The 18,226-nt window shown below is 37.8% G+C and overlaps 1 protein-coding gene across 1 annotated transcript in view; it reads right to left on the minus strand.

Moving 5' to 3' along the window:
* Window positions 1–18,226, minus strand: part of SLC6A11 (solute carrier family 6 member 11) — a 108,710-nt gene that overhangs the window by 70,829 nt on the left and 19,655 nt on the right. Inside the window, exon 6 of the mRNA XM_009688133.2 lies at window positions 6,361–6,493. Within this exon, the coding sequence (XP_009686428.1) occupies window positions 6,361–6,493 (133 nt within the window). The remainder of the gene's footprint in view (window positions 1–6,360; window positions 6,494–18,226) is intronic.

Raw genomic sequence — 18,226 nt, forward strand, 5'->3', positions numbered from 1 at the left:
ACCGGGTCTTTGCTCTGGGTTTACTTCTCTACATTGTTTTGTAGACACTTGATACCAGTGAAAGAGTGGATGCTTTCTGCACGTCCCTGTTACAGCACAACACTCCTGACCTTATCTTTCAGCATCAGCCTCTATTTTTATTAGCCTGCCCTCCTATTGTAGTTTTAAAGTACATCAAGCAGAGAGATAACATAAAGTGAGATCAGGAACTTCAGGGAACTCAATACAAAGGGTAGGAAAGGATCTAAAGATCCAGAAGTCAGAGTGAACAATATTCAGTGATTACTGAAACCTATCTCTGCGATACTTGCATTAGCTCTAGGAAAAATTTTAAGAATGGACTCTTGTGAGATTTATCCTTCCTCTAGATGATCCTGAAACACCGTGAGAAAGATTTCTTACCACATATCGGCCAGGGAATAAAGTACAAAACAACGCGGAAAAACTTTCTATTTGGATTTGACTATGGGTAAAAGAACAGAAGAAGAGTTTTTAGGATACCAATGAAAACTCACTCATGAAGACCCATCAGTTTTATACTCTAATATTAAATAATCCCTAGATGTTGAAGATGCACAACAATATTCATTTTAACACGTAACATCAGAATGCTGACCCTATACTGACTTGTGTAAACGTCAGATAAAATGAAAAAACCTGGTCTACGCTTTTACAACACACTAATTTTTTTTATTTACAACTTTATTAAATAAAGTTTCTCAGCCCAAAAGCAATTTTCCTCCAGCTATCCAGGTTTTTTCAAATGAGTATTACTCAAACAGATTATATCAGTCATATCCTAGCAGAAATAATCACATTTATTGGTGATTCCCAATTTTCTTTATGGAATAGTTTCAGAAAGCAAATAGGAGTGATCTGTAAATCTGAATGCAGTTTACTGTTTTGTAAGGAATGTAAGTTTTTTTAATCATTCATTTTTGTAGCCAAACTGTTATTTAATAATGCATTCTATTGCTATTTTCATTACAATATCTTCTTTGTAAAAAAAATCAAGGGCAAGTTGAAAGCAAAGAAGAAAATGGTCTGAGGTACAAATTCATACAGCAATATTACTTGTTGCAAATGTTCTGTGGGATGAAGCCTGTCTTTTTGACAACATTTACCTATAATATCCTTTGATGGACCTGCTGAAGCCTTCAACAGATGCTGCACCATTATGTTTTTCTCAGTGTTTCATAACAACTTTCCAAAGAACCATTCATTAGATCTAACTCTTTGCAACAAGGCTGGAAGGGCCTTTATATGATTTTCCCAGAAATGTAAACGATAGCGCATATAAATTAGGGCAGTTTATTGCATTCACTTTCTAAATCAGCTCCTGCATCCTATACATATTAATCATTGGGATATTAGTTTCCCTTTCACATGAAACTGCTTTTTTCTCCATGGCTACTTCTACAACATCAAGTATCAGGCTTAAAAATGCAAAGCCTGGGGTGTGGTATAACGTTCTATGGTCCACATTTGAAAATGACAGGAAGACTTCACGATGCTTTTAAACACTTTTGTTTCAATTAATCATTACAGTGGGCAGAAGAAACGCTTATATTCACCACAGAACAGAAGCAGATAACGTAACCATGTCCTAAAGACTTGCGCAAGCTTGATAAGTTGTCCCACACTTGTATGTCATACCGTATGCTGATTAACTCTCATTCATGAATAGGCCAGTGATGCTGACTGGGAATTAAAGACATGAAGAAAAAATGTAACTATTAGCTTATTAATATAGAAGTTTTTTTTTCAAGTTATTCTATTTGCATGAATAATTGCAGGCACTCAAACCCATTCTATACTTGCTATGTAGTAAATACATAAAAAAAAAGCATTTTAATCAGGAGTGGATGACAGAAATATAAATAAGCCAAGCAAATGAATATGATTCAGTAACAAATACAATTAAATACTGGAAGAAACACTGTATGTGGAAAATAAAAAATAAAAATAAAAAATGACTCATTTCATGAGAACAATTAAGAACAGGAACAGGTTGCCCAAAAAAGTTGTGAAATTTCTTTAACATTCAGCTGAAAGGAAGCACTAAGCAAATCTGTTTGAATTCAGTGTTGACCCTGCTTTGAGCAAGAGGTGGACAAGAGACTTCCCAAGGTCCCTTCCAACCTGAACAATCTTGTGATTCTGTAATTCTATGTACCTTGTAGGGTTCTAAATTAACAGTATCAGCTCCAGACAGATTTGCTGACGCATTCAAAAAGTAAGCAAGATGCTTGAACAGAAAAGTAATGGACTGATGAATATGACAGATGTATAATGCCTTTGTGTAAGTCTACCAATCTCCTCACTTCAAAAGAAATTGTGCAGAGCTTGCTATGAGTGAGGACTTGCTGTGAACTCAGAGGAGTGATGATTATCTGAAAAAACTCCCATCAAAACAAAACTGGAAAGATTAGGATTATGTACTTCAGCAATGTTTATAGGAAAAATACATTGGGATCTTGGTGTCCCTTTCTCAAAATGCAAAGCAAGCAGCTGTTTAGTCAAATTAAAAGATGGGAAGCCAAGATCTTAAAAAAGGAACTGTTTTCCCTATTCATAGATACCTCAAGACTTCGTCAGTGTTACATGAAAATCAAAAAATTAGCAAGACTCTTTAACTGACTATGTATGCATATACATTATAAAAATACGCAGAATTGTTATAACTAATAATCATAAACATTTAGGAAAGACAGGATACTAAACCAAGGCCTAATGTTCAGAGACTAGAATGATGCCTACTGTTTGAAAATTAACCTTCACAAGCCTTTCTACAGAGTTCTTGCTTCATCTTTGGAAGCATCTGATGCTAGCTACTGAAAGTACTCCCGGACAAGATGGTTATCAAGTGTCATCAGGCTTAGCAAGATAAAATATATACATAACACATTATACTGTCACATTTTTCTCCTTTTCATTTTGAGTTTCTCATTCAAAGATCCTGCATTCAATGCATCGGCAATATTTTAAATATGAAAGCTAGCATACCAATAACTTCAAGTGTGTCTACAATTCAATCATTAATGGGACAGAACCGCACACAAGGCACAGATATAGCTCCCCTGAAAGCTGTCAGAGCTGCCTGAAATTATTTGGATATAGCATCTGTTAAAATGGGATAATAAAATGGTTTGCGAGAAAGTGATGACTGAAGAACAGTGCTGGGAAAAGGCTGAAACGTCTCACTAACCATGTCACAAAATGCTTCATGTGGAGTTCAGCTTTATGTTAGATTTAATATATTTAACATATTAAAATATTAAATATTCATAATCTGAGTAGATGAGTTTTATGGTAGTGCTAGCTGCAGAATGATGGGTTTATTTTATGACAGCTTTTAAGCACTTTTCTTTTCACTCTGCACTAGGATGAAGGGTAAAAAGAGGAAAGGAGTAACCTCTTGAATATTTCACCAAACAGTTAGGTCAACATGGTAAGTTTCTCTCTCTCTCTCTCTGTCTGTCTCCTCCTCTTCACTTCTTCTCCTTCTCTTTGCTGTTCTCTCTCTCTCTCTCTCTCTCTCTCTGTTCTGGCCCACAGGTCCCTTTGAAAACGTCTCCGAATGTGATAAAAATCTAGTAAGTTTTCTATTGTAAATTTCCATCCAGTAAATTTTCCATCGAGAAATTACTCGATCCAACTAAAGTATCAAGTAGATTCAACTTGCTAGTTTAAAAACACTTTTAGTATCACCATAATAAAAATCTAGAAGCACATTAAATATTTCCTGGAAATGAATACATGATAAACTGAATCTAGCGTGGAAGACAATGACTGGATAAGTTCAAAAATGAACTTTCAAAACATCATTATATCAGAAACAGAAACTGCAGCCAAGATGACAGCTCTGCTTCTCTATTTCAAAGCAGTTCTTTCTTTTGTAGCATCTACAACATCTGACTGCTATGTATGTGCTTAGCTAGTCTGGGGAGGCAGTGAGATGACCAGTGATTTCCAGTGATTTTGGCTGCAATAAGAGATATGTAACAATATTAAAATTCTTAAGTCAATCTGAAAAAGGACATTTATTTACTTCCAACGGCAATACTGCATATTCATCTAGTAAAAGCTTCCCTTACCAACTAGATTAGCAGAACTGGAAAAAGAAAGGACCAATATTGCCTGTGGAAGATCCTTACTGCCTGTTCCTTGATAAGCAATGGATCCTCTGCCTAGACAGACTGCTGAAGACTGCAGCATGTCCTGAGGAACACAGCAATCTACCTATCTGCTTCTTCACACTTTTGGAAATAGAACTGCAGCTCACGGCAAACCATTCTAAGCAGTGTAAATATATAATGAGTCTACCTCTTACAGGACCCCAATTTTTTTTTAGCTTGAGCTCTATAAAGCAGAATACAGGATACCGATTTCATTCTCTTCCCATTGTCGCTTCAAGAGTACCTGTTATTTAGTTGAAAAGTTTATCATCTTATTCCAACTGGACAAGAAAAAAAAAAAGTCTCTTCATCAGGCTGTTTCAGTTAACCTCATCAGGAAGGCAGTTATCAAAATTACACTGAAATAAAACAAAATTTATTCCACCCACTAGTAAGCTGAGGTTTTAGCTAAGCTATCAGAAAAATGGTCTCTCAAACCAGACAGTTTCACTTTAATCACTTGTGAAATGTGGGAACTATTTCTGGGAAAATAGTGCAAGCTGAAGAAATGTGGTGTGTTATGTCTATGAAGACCAAAAGAAACTTAAATGCAAACCACAGAAATGAAGAAATGTAAAATGTACCTTCCCCGTGATCACTTGAGCCTCTCCCTGTCAGTAAATGATTTGTACTAATTTTATTTTTCTTAACTACTTTGTTCGGTTTTGCACAACTGTGCATGCATGCACGCACACACACAATACATGTTTTTTCCTCCACCCTTGACACAAGATTATTCTGTGGCAGAATAAATCTCCATCTTCAGACATTCTTTTTGACAGACAGGAAAAGTTATTTTTGCTCAGTTTCATTTCTTTACTGCCAGTGGTAGCTTCTCAGACAACTCTAAACCACTTCTGTACCTCCCTGGTGTGCATGCTTCAAAGATATATGGGTATTTGTCTTGTCATTCCCTTATCTCACCTTTGCCTTCTTTACACTTTTGGCTTCAAGGCTTTTTCTCCTCCCTCTAAACTACTCTTGTTTTGTTGCATCTCTAGACAGTCTTTCTCAGCATCTTTTGTGCAGTGAGTTGATAAGAAGTAGGGCTGCATAAATCTGTGTGCACAAATGCTCAGATGAAAAATGCAGTTCCAGATTGACTGACACAGTTTGCAAATAGAGACTGAATTCAGCAAACAGTTTCAGTCAAAATTTTGAGAGGAAGAAGGACGTGTAGTTGACAAAGCCGAAATGTTTCATTTTGACATTTTCTAAATTTAAAAAAAGCTCTTCATTTCAAACACTTTTAATCTAGAAACGTAGCCTATTAAAAAAAGAAATAACAAGACAGCCACACGTCCAAACTAAGCAAGGAATAAACGCCTGAAAATTAAACAAAATGTTTCAATCCACCAACATATTTCATGTATTCTTTAGTTTTAATAAGAGAAAGCAGTGCTTTTCTTCTTTGGTTCCTCTCCAGAACAGTGACTATTTTCCCCTCTCTGTTTAGTCCACACATCTTATAATTCTACTTGGAACTATGTCTTGTACTACTTTAGGGGAAACCTCTCAAGCACCACAAGACTTTCTTAAAGTAGTTTCTCTCTGTTGGATATCCAATATGTAATGGCATTCACTCTGTAAGTTACAAGGGATTACTGCTTTTTTTTTTTTTCTTCTAATTTGTCCATCTTCATCTCTTTCAGGTTTTTCACTATTCCTACTTTTGATGTTCCTCCTTGAACTGTAGGCAATTTAATGATGACTATTTGCATTGATTCCAATCTACTTACACTCCTCAATTATATACTTATATTTCTGAATTCTCTCAGTCTGTGTAATTTGCTTGTGTCACTGGGATTTTCAAATGCTTTCAATTTTTGATCAAATTCAAATTTTGGATGTCTTGTGCACAGAAATCAAACTGACTCAGTATTGACTTCAAGGCTCAAGAATTGGTAACTCCTATAGTATGTTAAATTAGCAAAGAAAACAGCCTCATCTAAAACAATCAGATGAAAAATAGAACGTCAAAAGCAAAAGACACAAAACAAAATGAAGTATGACCGATCTGTAATTACATTACACCTTACATCCCCAGAAGCACAGTTACTTACAACAATGTTAGATGCATGTAAAATTCTACCATTCTGTTATCTGCATTTATTCAAATCAACACACAGGATTTGCGGCATAAGAGTCATACTTCAGATAATACGCAGAACTTTAACCTCACCTTTCCAGTTGACTTGGTTCCTTTCCAAATGCAAAAATAGCAAATAGTCCAAGCAGCAAGAAGGCATAATGCGAGTTCCCAGCGAAGATTCCCAATATGTTCAATTCCATCAGATATAGCTAGCACCCTGCGTCTGCCAAATAAACAAACAGATAGATAGATAAATAGATAGACAGACAGACAGATAAACAAATCAGCCTCAACCAGGGAGACTCTTAGTTACTGACTACTAAGAACGCACCATGCTAAGAAAGAAGAGTCAGAAGGAATCAGTAGAATATTCTCGTTGGGTTTTACATCCAGTTACAACTGAGCAAATATTGGATTTTTCCAGTGACAGAATCTAAAAGATTTTAAATTATTCACTAGAGCAAGTTTTTATTAAAAAAAGAAAAACTCAAAAAAGCAAAATCACCTCTAAGTACTTCTGTTTGCTTCAATAACACACAGATATAAGCTCAAAACAAAACACTGCAGTAACGAGTAATTTGAGTTTTAACCGCTATTTTTACCTTGTAATATTTTTTATAAATATTATTTTTTTAAACGAAAAATGAATTGTGCAATTAATTACACTAAAATGTATTTAGGTTACCAAGTTGAATATTAACTCAGAAAATGTCCAATCTACATTTACCCATATGATCTTAATTCTCCTCTTTGCATTTGACTCAGTCATTGGCTGAGGCAATCATATCAAGGAATAAAAATTGTAGGAGTGTGTAATTCGAAACCATATCTAAATAGAACATAGTCAGCTCCTTTACCCAGACAGTTGAATAGGCAGCTGGATATGTGCCATCCAACGGCTACACAGCTTACAAAAAAGGAGGTGGCTCACAAACATCCAGGGAACAGAGTCAATTTATTCCCCACATACTGAATATCCATCTACTCTTGCAGCATGTCTTCACAAGGGGCAGAATTAAAGTTGGACCAGCAGTCAGTAATATATATTCAGTATCTTTTAGCTGTTACTGTAGCATCTTCTATGATGTTTTAAAAAATGCTTACATCAAATTGCATCCTCTTCCTCAAGAGGTCTTGAACAGTAGACTTTCCATGTGTAAGCAGTCACAATGAAGACCGCTGCTTTCACTGACTACAGAGAGAAAATGTGCTAGGTCTCGGTGCTACGAGGGGAGGAATTTGATCTAGTTCCTTCAATTTTCCCCACCAGTAGGTAGAGGATAAAGGGGAGTTCTTTCACCTGCCTCTAATGATGGAAAACAGGAGGCTGTTTTCCAGGGAGGATGTGAGCTGCAGCCGGTGAATATGCTTGAGAATAAATAATCTAACCATCACCAAGTCCTTAAGTTGGCCATACAGCTGCTGCAAAAATACTTCCAGCTTTCATGCCTTCTCAGTGGTACAGCTCCTGCTCCTGCTGCAGCACTGGCAGCCCTGGGGGCCCAGCCATTTAGAATGTCTATGCTAAAAAGTTCCTGTTCAGCTAAAGCAGGACAAAATTTAACAGGTAAAAGAAAAACCACTTCTCTAGCCTGAGGTTTCTCTCTTTACTTTCTCAGGAAGATAAATGAAGGTGTAAGACCTTTGTACTAAAAAAGAAAGAAAAAACGTTACAAGAACTTTTTCTAATGGAAAGTGTTAAGACTACCTAAATGTGAAAGTTATTGCCATCTCATCACCATGTCCTCCTTGCCCAGTAACCAGCTTTATTCTGCAAAGCTTCTGACAACATCTAGTTAGGGAGCAAAGTGATCTGGTGTGGAATGGCATCAGCTAGCAATGAGCTGCAAAGCACCTAAAAAAACTGTCTTCAAAGTGCTGCAAAAAATGAAAAGAGGTAGCTTTTGATGAAGGATATGCGTTAATCAGGAAGACGAAACACATTTTTTATCTACAGTTGAGAGCTGAAAATAGCATCACTAAGCCACAATTATAAAGAAAGGCTGATGAAATGGATACTTAAAATTCAAGTTCTTCTATGCAATTTGACAGGTGGCGTCATGCTGAATTTGACTTAGGATGACCTCCATCCCTTTCTACAAATTGTCATCCAAAAAGGAAAAAAGCCTTCCAAATCTTAGTTCACCTTGAATATTCGGGTGTTACTTTCAAGAGAGCCAAGAACAAAACTGGTGTAATACGATTAAATACGGTCTATACAATAAAAGGCCAATGACTGTGTTCTCAGAGCAGACTACAGATAACCATGTTGAAAATCATGCTAGAATTGAACAGTCCACCACAGGAGCCTGATGACCAAAGCAAGGAGCAGATAGTTTCAAAGTGATCTATTTTGATTGCAGCTACTAAGAGCATTTTCAACCATTTCGTCCATTTTATAAATGGACTAAAAAACCTCAAATTATAAATGACTTGCTTTCTTCCAAGGAAAAGAATGAGTCAGTAGAGATATGAATGCTGCCATTTGGGGGCCACTGCTTCCTTGCCGAGCCTCCCGTATCAACAGTTGTAACCCACCAGTAAGATTTCTGCTCTGCCAGGAAGGAGGAGAAATAGCTTTGACAAATCCAGCTGCTAATATCACAAAAATATTTTTTTCCAGAGCAAACTCTAATCTTTGCAACCCAATGACAAGAAAGTAGCGTGTTATTAGCCTATTGGCGCACAGCATACCATGAGAGCCTGTGGTTAGAATGATATTCATCTACACAGTACATACTGGCAACATGAAAACCACCTAGTTTGTTGTGAGATGTATATTTCAAACCTTTCAGCAAGGAATAACAACTTCAAATTTCCAGTTTATAACCGGAATTCATGGAAAGGCAAATCCAGACATATCATCAATCTCTTACCATGAAAACAAAGATCCATAAATAACTTGAGAAAAAGTGGGGGCTAGATACCTCTCTCCCTAGAAAGGGACTTTTTTTCCCCTTTCTATTTGGGGTGGGGTGGGGGGAGCACAGGGGAAGAGGCAAGTACTACTGAGCGTAGGTTGCAGTTTGCTTCAAGTTCAGTTCGAATTTGACAAGTAGACTCAGTCAAAGAAATTCAGAAGACAAGCAGGGGAAGTCTAAGGAATTTAAATTATTGTTTTGCTTAGAAATATCCTAGTTTTTATTTTCAAATGGCATACTATGTTTTAAAATGACTATTAACTTTTTAAGAAGAAGAAGAAACAGTAGAACAAAGGTCATATAATCAAAAAATGAAACAAAATGTTTGAGTTTGGGCCATAAGGGCTGTGTCAATTGGAAACAATTTTTTATTTACCTTTCTTTTCTGTGAAAAATAACAACAAACAAATTTCGTTAGGGTTTCAATCAAACCCTTTTTTTATTGGCTTCTTGGGACAGCAACAGAATTGAGGACAAGATAAACTAGTGACCAGCTATCTGGATCACGCAACACTCAATCCAGAACTACCAATCTCCCTTCCCACCTGTTGCTTTGACTCTGTGCGGCATTTCACATGTTCCTGTTTTAATATCCGTCGCATTTATTATTTTGTCCCCACTCTCAAAACCAAATATAGCACTGATTACGTTGCAACCCATTAGCTCTTTTTCTCCCTCTCCTTCCAGTCATTTCAACTCTCTTCTTCTATTAACATTAGTTATACTGGAAAAAAATCTCTTCATTTTTAACATATATAGGTCTGGTGCAGTAGGACCCAGATCCTTGCTGGGATTCAGGAGATAGCATAAAATGAATCTAATCAGGTACACACACCCTTCCAGTCTTTTTCTTTCCACATCCCTCTACAGTATCTATTATGTTGCCCCATGTGCGTTCTTTGTTCCTTTAGAATTAAATAAGCCTAAAAAATAGTTTTCTAATACACTATTAGAATCAATACAAAATCCACTCATTTAGCCTCAACAGATTCCATTAAACTGCAGATATTTCCATCAGAAAAGGAGCACTTGTATAGGTGTTCCTAGCTGTGCTTGCTGCATCTATTGCTCCTACCTTTCATCTGCTTTTCATTCTCCCTATTGCAAATTCTTGGATAGAGACTGCGCTTCCCTTAGAGCCTGTCATGTGTTGGACACTGCCATATTACATCTAAAAAATTAGTAGCAACAACGATCCCGGACTTTTATATCTCTGAGTCACATACCATCAATTCCAAACACAAGAAAACATTCAAATGACATTTATGTGAATATATGCCTAAATTTGAGCAGCATTTCTTTTCCAAAAAGTGAATGTACAAACAAGAGCACGATAGCTGCATAACACAAAGCAGTGCTAGGGAGAAATAGGTAAAGTAATTCAGGTACTGTAAGCAGTAGAGCCATTCTAACAAGGCGCTCTGCCTGTGCTAAACCATGTTGATTCTCAGCACAAGGAATTACTTGCTTTAAATACATGTATTGTGGATACCGCTGCACTGCTTCGGTGCATGGGCTGACCTATTCAGAGACTCCTCTGCATAATACTCCGTCATATCATGTAGCTATGACCTTATCATTGTAGCTATGACCTTCACAACTAAACCTCCTACCCGACAAACCTCCATCAACAAGGAATGGCTTCTGGAGGATTGGTAAGTGTATTTGAGAAAGGCTGGCAACTTCCTCATTGAAGATCTGTGTACATTTGCACGGTTGTGAACTGCATCACAGCAGTCACTAATTCTCAGGAATGCTACCTGCCCAGCCTCACTGTAAATCTCCACACTCATGTCCTGCCAACAGCACCGCATAAGGCTACAAGCTCTCCTCAGCTTCCAGAGTCACGAATGCGTCAACTGAGATATCCATCTTTATCCAGCTGCTTTGCAGGGTGGTCACAGACCGGTATGTTACGGGAAAGAGATATAGAAAGCTTTCAGTAATAATTCCGCAGTGCTGACACGACACTGCAAAATAGCAAGCATGATGGAAGTATACGGCTAACACGTTGGCATAGTCAAGGCTCAAACAGACTGCAGAATTGCATTAGACCCACACCTAAGTGCATATCCAGTTTTCAAAGCAGCCCATTCCAGCAGTCAGTCACACGTATCACTATGCCGTTCTTCTCTAATGGTGTAACACCTTCTTAATAGGTAAATGCTATTATCATCTATCCTACAGATAGAGCGTTTCACATATCAAAAGGCAACTTCATTTTATGGACACAATTCTCGGTGAAGACTTGAGGATTTTTAGAAGTAATCAGTACCTGGATGCTGTCTGCAGGGTGGTACTTAGAAAGTGAATGCTCAGCCTTTTCTGAATATAAGGCTCTATGAGAAGTCTCAAGTAGCAGAGACACCCACATTACCCATCCACAAATCTCGGCCTGATTCCTTTGTAAAGAACGGCATAGAAAGTAAATGGCAAATTAATGGTCCCAACACAATTAGCCTCGTTGCTCCCATTTAAAAAAGACACATGGTGCTAATCAACTTGTACTGAAAGGAGTATTCAAATCTTTTGAAGTGCTGTAAAATCTTCTGTCTTTTCTTTGTTTAAGCAGAACAAAAGTTTTACGTTCTCATTAGAAAGCCAGTAGCAACAAGTCCAGAACATGTAATCAAACTATAACATGCATTGTATGCAAAGAATACATCCGAGAAAGAGAGAGCGTTGCTCAGAGGCTAGCAGTGATTTCCTCGGCAGGCAAGACACTGCTCTCACTAATTCCAGGGCCTGCTGAGATTATGGCTGAAACAGCAGTGGCAAAGCAAGGTTTTGAAAGGTGGAGGCATTCAGAACTTGAAATTATTCCGGTAAAGATTCAGTTCAGTCTGGCTGTGGACATCCTTGTATCTGCCCTTGTTCTTTTATTATTCAACTTCAACTAACCAAAAAGAGGGAGCACCTAAAAAATACATGATTCTTCCTGTACCTAACAGATGAGGTTGGTATATTCAGGGGTCAGAAGATTACAGAGTTGATCATAGCTTCTTGCTCTTTAGCAGTCCACCTTCTCTCTAAATTAAAGCTGCCATTACCTTGCAAAACATCACACAGCCAGCAGGAAAATACATACTGTAGATTTCATTACAACTTTCTCTTCTCCCACCACGGCAAGTCCTGTACACCACCTTTAACATTCTCCTCATCTCTTTATGCAGGAAACCATAGAGAAAAAACAAGAACAGTAAAATCAATATTGGAAGTGATGCTCTGTTGGTTGGAGTAACAAGCATTTCATACAGAGAAGTTCTAGAGTTAAGAACCTCAGGAATAGCAAAATCTGGAAGGTTGTTTGCACTGGTGTTTCATTTGTGAGAGCAGATAGTCAAATCTGACATTTCCCATGAGGGACTTGGCTGTCACTGATCATGTGACTTAACAGAAGTGCTACTACCTGCCAGGCATAGCATGGATATATATACGTATATATAAAGGCATGTATATATGAAGACTAAGCTAATCTGAAGATCTCTAGTTAAAACCCCCCAAAATTAAACATGGAAAAATACCATTAACAGTATTTCACTGGAATGTTCTGAATTCTCATCACTAGAATTCACTACTGCCACTGGTCTAAGGCCTAGATATACTGTTCTTCAAGAAATACTGCAAACTCATCTGTCTTTCAGGGCATTTGTGGGAAAAGATGCTGGGTTCAGGAAGGTTATCTAATATTCTTTCAATAAATGCAAATTTCCATAAAACATCATACATTCAAAGAAAAAAAAAAAAAAATCAAGAGCAATCCTGACAGAAAAAAGCCCAAGAATCTATCTGTCCACCGTAACTGCCAGTTCAACAAACTGGCCATAGCTGCGGGTAACCATTTCAGTTACTATGAAATTTATTAAAATCACTAGCTATTAAAAGTCATTTTAAGCACAGTAACTCTTGAGCATGCTGTGCGAGTTTGCAGCCAACAACTTAAGACTGAAACTTTGCTGTGGAAAGGTCTAGGCTTGCAAAAAGGCCTGAAGATACAAACTATCATTAACTCTTTTTGTACCTCACTGAAAACAGAAATTGATTTTTGAAAAGATTTATTGTTGGTCTGGAGTGTGTTTTTTTCTTTTTTGAATACACAGCAGTTCAGTTTCTTGAGCTGTCAACAGCCTGGAAAAGAAGCTAGGGGACTCTGAGCATCCTGAACACAATATTGAGGGAAATAAGCTCTATTTGGATTAGGGTTAATTTGGGGCCTTCAGATTAACCCAAATCAGAGTAAGGTTTTTAATTTAGCAGTAGCAAAATATTAAGTCTACATAGGATATTTTGCCTATAACTGGAAAATTAAGGTATCTTCTTAGAATTCAAACCACTACTGATTCATAACATGTTTCACACCTAAAGATACACATTCAGGCAAAATAATAGGACATACATCAGAAAGGTGGTGTTCTTCATGTTTCATTATAACCATCAGGAACGCTCATGCTCGGTGGCCACGGGGGTTTTTAAAACTAGACTTGGCAATATCATGGTGTTATTAATACAGTGTGGCTTCGTTCTGGTCACAGCTTACGGTACCAAATATTGTAAGCCAAATGCTTACAGTTCAGCCTGAATCAAAACATTAGTGTGAATTAAGACAAATGAACGTGGGCAGAGTGGGGAAGAAAGCACAGAGACATAAGCAATTTCAATATACTTAAAATACTTGAGAGTAAACATCAAATAATATCCCTGGCAAGAAACTACATTGCATGCTATGACTTTCTGTACTCTGCATTCCGGGAACATACTTTTGCTAATGGTTACTGCTGTTCTTGCACCTTTCCTATATATTCTGGCAAAACTTGGAAATAAAATCCCTTGAGGGAAGTACGTCAAAAAGTATTACGTAGTTACTGAAAATTTGTTCGTGAACGTGCTAAAATACTGTTCAATTCAACAGTTCAGGACATCTGAAGGGAAGAAGAGGCCCTTCATCCTTGGAATTGATGTGGGGCAAACATATGAGATAATTGCTACTTCCAACTACTCACAGCTGAAAAGCAGCCTTTTAATCCAGACCTGGTAACTGACATTTTGAAAGCTTCACCTTCCACAAGTGCACTCTTTTGGAACACAGCACCAACAGCACTATGTTTCCCATGGGCTGGGAGAACACTGCATTTTCCTGGGAAAGGGCATCTTTATTAAAGCATTCCAATGTGCAGGGCTGTAACAGACGCTTGAATAGAAAGAGGATGAACCGCTGCCAACGCATTGTTGAAAGGAACGTACTGCAGTACTTGTTGCATTATTTTATGGTTTGAAAACTGAAGAGCAGATTCAATCTATTTGAGGAAGGTCCCTTCACATCCCCTCTCTGATTTGGAGCAATTTCCAAGACATTTTTCTTTTACAAAATATCAGAGAAGACCTCTTGGGGTCAGTATCTTATCTTTTCATCCAGGCACATAGCTGGCATTTGCTCTGGGCCAGACTTTGTGGGGAGCAAGGGGAAAACAAATTTAAGCCACTAAGCAGGAGTGGTGCTGCTGTCCAGTGGCCTTTCTCACCTCTTCTGCCATGCTCCTTTCATACCTATGGATTTTTCTCACCACGCTCTGTATTTACCTTGTGAACCCTATTACTTAGCTCCTTGTACAAAAGCATACAGATCTGAGCGTTCGTGCTGCACAGCTTTCCCATCAGTTCAGTAGAGAAATATTAATATCTCTCAGATATGCTTATTCTTATGTTAAAGTGATTTTAACTTTTCCATCAAAAGACGTCTTCTCTAAACTCCCATCTTTCTTTCTGTCTCTCACAGCACTTTATGCATTTCAGCACTCTCTAATTTCTATTCATTGAATGTATTATCTTGGGCATTGCCTAAACAAATGCACTCTAGCATCATGTGCAAATAAACAAGTTTCCTTTCCATTGACAAGTATCTAGGAAAAGAATTCTAGATTCTGTAATAAACTGCCTAGAGGGGTTATGGAATCTTCTTCATTACAGAACTTTTAAGAATACGTTAGAAAAACATGACACAGATAGAGTTGCTTTGATGTTGGCATAAGATGACAGACAGCAAATTCTCCCAAGGTTCTTTCCAGCTCTTCCAGACCTCTGTGGCTTTGGTCTAAACCTAAAGAGGCCAAACCTCTCCGATATGCCATCTGGGTATGAAAGTATAAAACCGCAGCTTATGTGAACATAAACTTGAGCAGATATTAACTCAGTTCTGAAACTGGTGGGCTCCAAATTCCATGTACCAAGATCCTCTGTGGATGCCTGAACTAGAAGGCATCCCAGGTTCTGGCAGGTATCTGCATGAATACAATCACACTATGGATTCTTGCACTGTCAGATGCTTAGTGAGCTAGCTGACAGTCATAAAATCAGCCTGGAGAGGAAGAGACCCTAACGGTTGCAGCAGTTCCCGACACACTGGAAGGCTGAGATGTTTGCAAGAGGCACACAGATGAGTAAACTGATACTCTTTTTATCACAGAGATCATAGGCAGCTGTTTAATCTAACAAAGAGCATTTGTGACACCTTGTTTACTGAAGAGAGTGTGGCTAGCCACACAAACGTAGAAACGACTTAGAAAAGACTTAGAAACAACTATTTTCAATCATTTCACCACCTGCAGTATTTGTTCTCCGTTGTCTGAATGACTGTAGTTCGCCCACTGTATGATATACAGCATCTTAAGAACTGAACGCTGAGGTGCACTTGATCCTTCCTAGGCAGCGGTGCTGTGAGTTCTTGCTCAGGCTGAATGCTTCCCTATCCTCCTTTCAGGTGGCTGCTCTTATGACTGGTAGCAGCCCTAAGGGATCACTCCGGTACTGAAATTGCTCTTTTGGTTCTACCAAACCACTAAGCTCTGCCAAACAGCACAGCAGCTTTTCTGCACTGTAATATCTTTCAGAAAGCTACAATATTTCCTTGCAGTTGCCTAACGTGTGCTAGTTTTTGTCCACTTTGGCTGATCCATGCATTCAGAGCGCGTAACTCAAAGGGAGAAAAGGAACAGTTTAGGAGTAGCAAAAGCTTTTGAAAGAGTACTGGGGTGAAAGTGAGAGAAATACAGAACGCTTATTTCAAACAATAATATATAAATGTACAATCAGTGATATTCCAGAGAAGACCCCATTGCTTCAGTCAACAGTCTCCAGCTTACCGTCTAGACAGGCTAAAACTCTCAAAAAGTAATGAATAAAAGCAAAGAGAAGGCAAACTCACTAAAATTACATGCTCCCTACCTTTCTTAGACTATGCAGTGGTTTTCTCTCTCAGTATTAAGCAGGATCTAGAAAACACTAAAGACTTGAAATTCTCTTCTCTACTGCCTTACACACTCAACATGATGAACTCTTTACAAAATCTGTGTCGAATGCGAACGGATGTAAAAATCAAAAGATCAGCAGTTTAATCTGAACACTCTGTAGCACCTTGTACTGAAATAAATGATTATAAAAGACTACAGAGAATCTGCCCCACAAAACACACAGAAACATTAAAAGGAGAACTTGCCTAGATCACTGCATACACTCCGACCTATGTATTTGGCACAATTAATATCCCATGCAATCATATTTTTTAAAATATACTTTTCTTTAAACTGAAAAGTACACCATTGTCACGCTTACATAACGCAAAATATGTCACACACAATAAATAATACTTTACTGTGTGAAAGAAACATTTGAGATTATCTACATATTAAAGTACCACTCAGCACAAATAAGGATGGCAGCTCTTGAATGACTCGTTCATATTCAACTAAAATTCAGTGAGTGAAAGAAGATGGCAGTTTATCCAGTTCTCCTTCTGTTAAGTTTCTGATTCACCCTTTACTAAGGCTCTTTTATTAACTGTAAATATGCCTTTCAGTGGGTATAAATGATTATAAGTTTGCATCTTTTGACAGTGGCAGAATGGCAAAAAAGGACATACACGTAAATGAAACACTGAGCTCTGGCACTCTGAAATTGACTCTTTAGACAGACAGAACACAGTGAACCCATAAGTTTCCTAGTATGCTTAGCAAATCTCTCAGTAAATAACTAGCTACCTCCCAGGATAAGGTAAGCCAAAAAAATATATCTGTATATATCCTTCAATAAAAAGAGCCTTAGAAGGGTCTTCTTGTTACTTCATTAGCTAACTTATTAGTATACTTACTACTCACTTTGTGTCCTGAGCTTTCTCTTCCCTTCTCCATCATTTTTCATAATCTCCTGACATAAGAAAACATACCGAACGGTACAACAGTCTCTTACGCAACAGACACAGGAACATTCTATGTATTAGTGACATGAAAGCAGTGAAATGGTTCTCAGTCTTAAAATAGAAATAAATTATCCCGTTCTATTCCTTACAGGCATATATATCAAAAGGTGGCTGATGAAAACATGACGGAGACTTTCTGAGGTTCACTGAGTGAATAATAACCTACAGAACGAAGAAGAATTCTCATTAGAAGGGAATCTAACTTAGGCAGGACTTTGACAAAGAAAGTTGGTGGAGTCTTCTCCCTTGTACAGGAAATGAACATACGTTTTAACAGGGAAAACCCTTATAATTGTAAGCCCCAGACTATAACATATATTACATATGCATTGCCTAAATGAACTCATATGACTCAGACTCCATATTAAGGTCATTCTGCTCTTATTTGCATCCATATTATACAATCTAGAACCCTTCCAGGAGTGAAGAAGCATTTAGAAGGCACATTGATTAAATGGTTGGTACCTTACAGCTCCTGTGGCTTACTGGCCTGCAGAGCTCTGAGTGCACAGTGACGGCATGGAAAAACATGATGTAGTGATAACATTAATAGCATAACGTAGACGTGTCTTATTCCTTAAAGAAGGAGAACGACCAAAAATAAAGGATTCTTTTCAGATTCTTTTCCTTCCAGATCCTAACAGCTGGAAAGCTAAAAATGAGTCAATTGTGCTAGTTTTCCAATGCAGTGGTATACCTTTAGTTCCCAAAAGTATACATTCCTTGAAAAGAAGAGAAAGAATACAAGTGCCAAATTCCCACTGAAAGTCAGTATAAGCCTGGCAGC

This window comes from Struthio camelus, chromosome 14 (genome assembly GCF_040807025.1).
Source record: "Struthio camelus isolate bStrCam1 chromosome 14, bStrCam1.hap1, whole genome shotgun sequence".
Classification (NCBI taxonomy): Eukaryota; Metazoa; Chordata; class Aves; order Struthioniformes; family Struthionidae; genus Struthio; species Struthio camelus.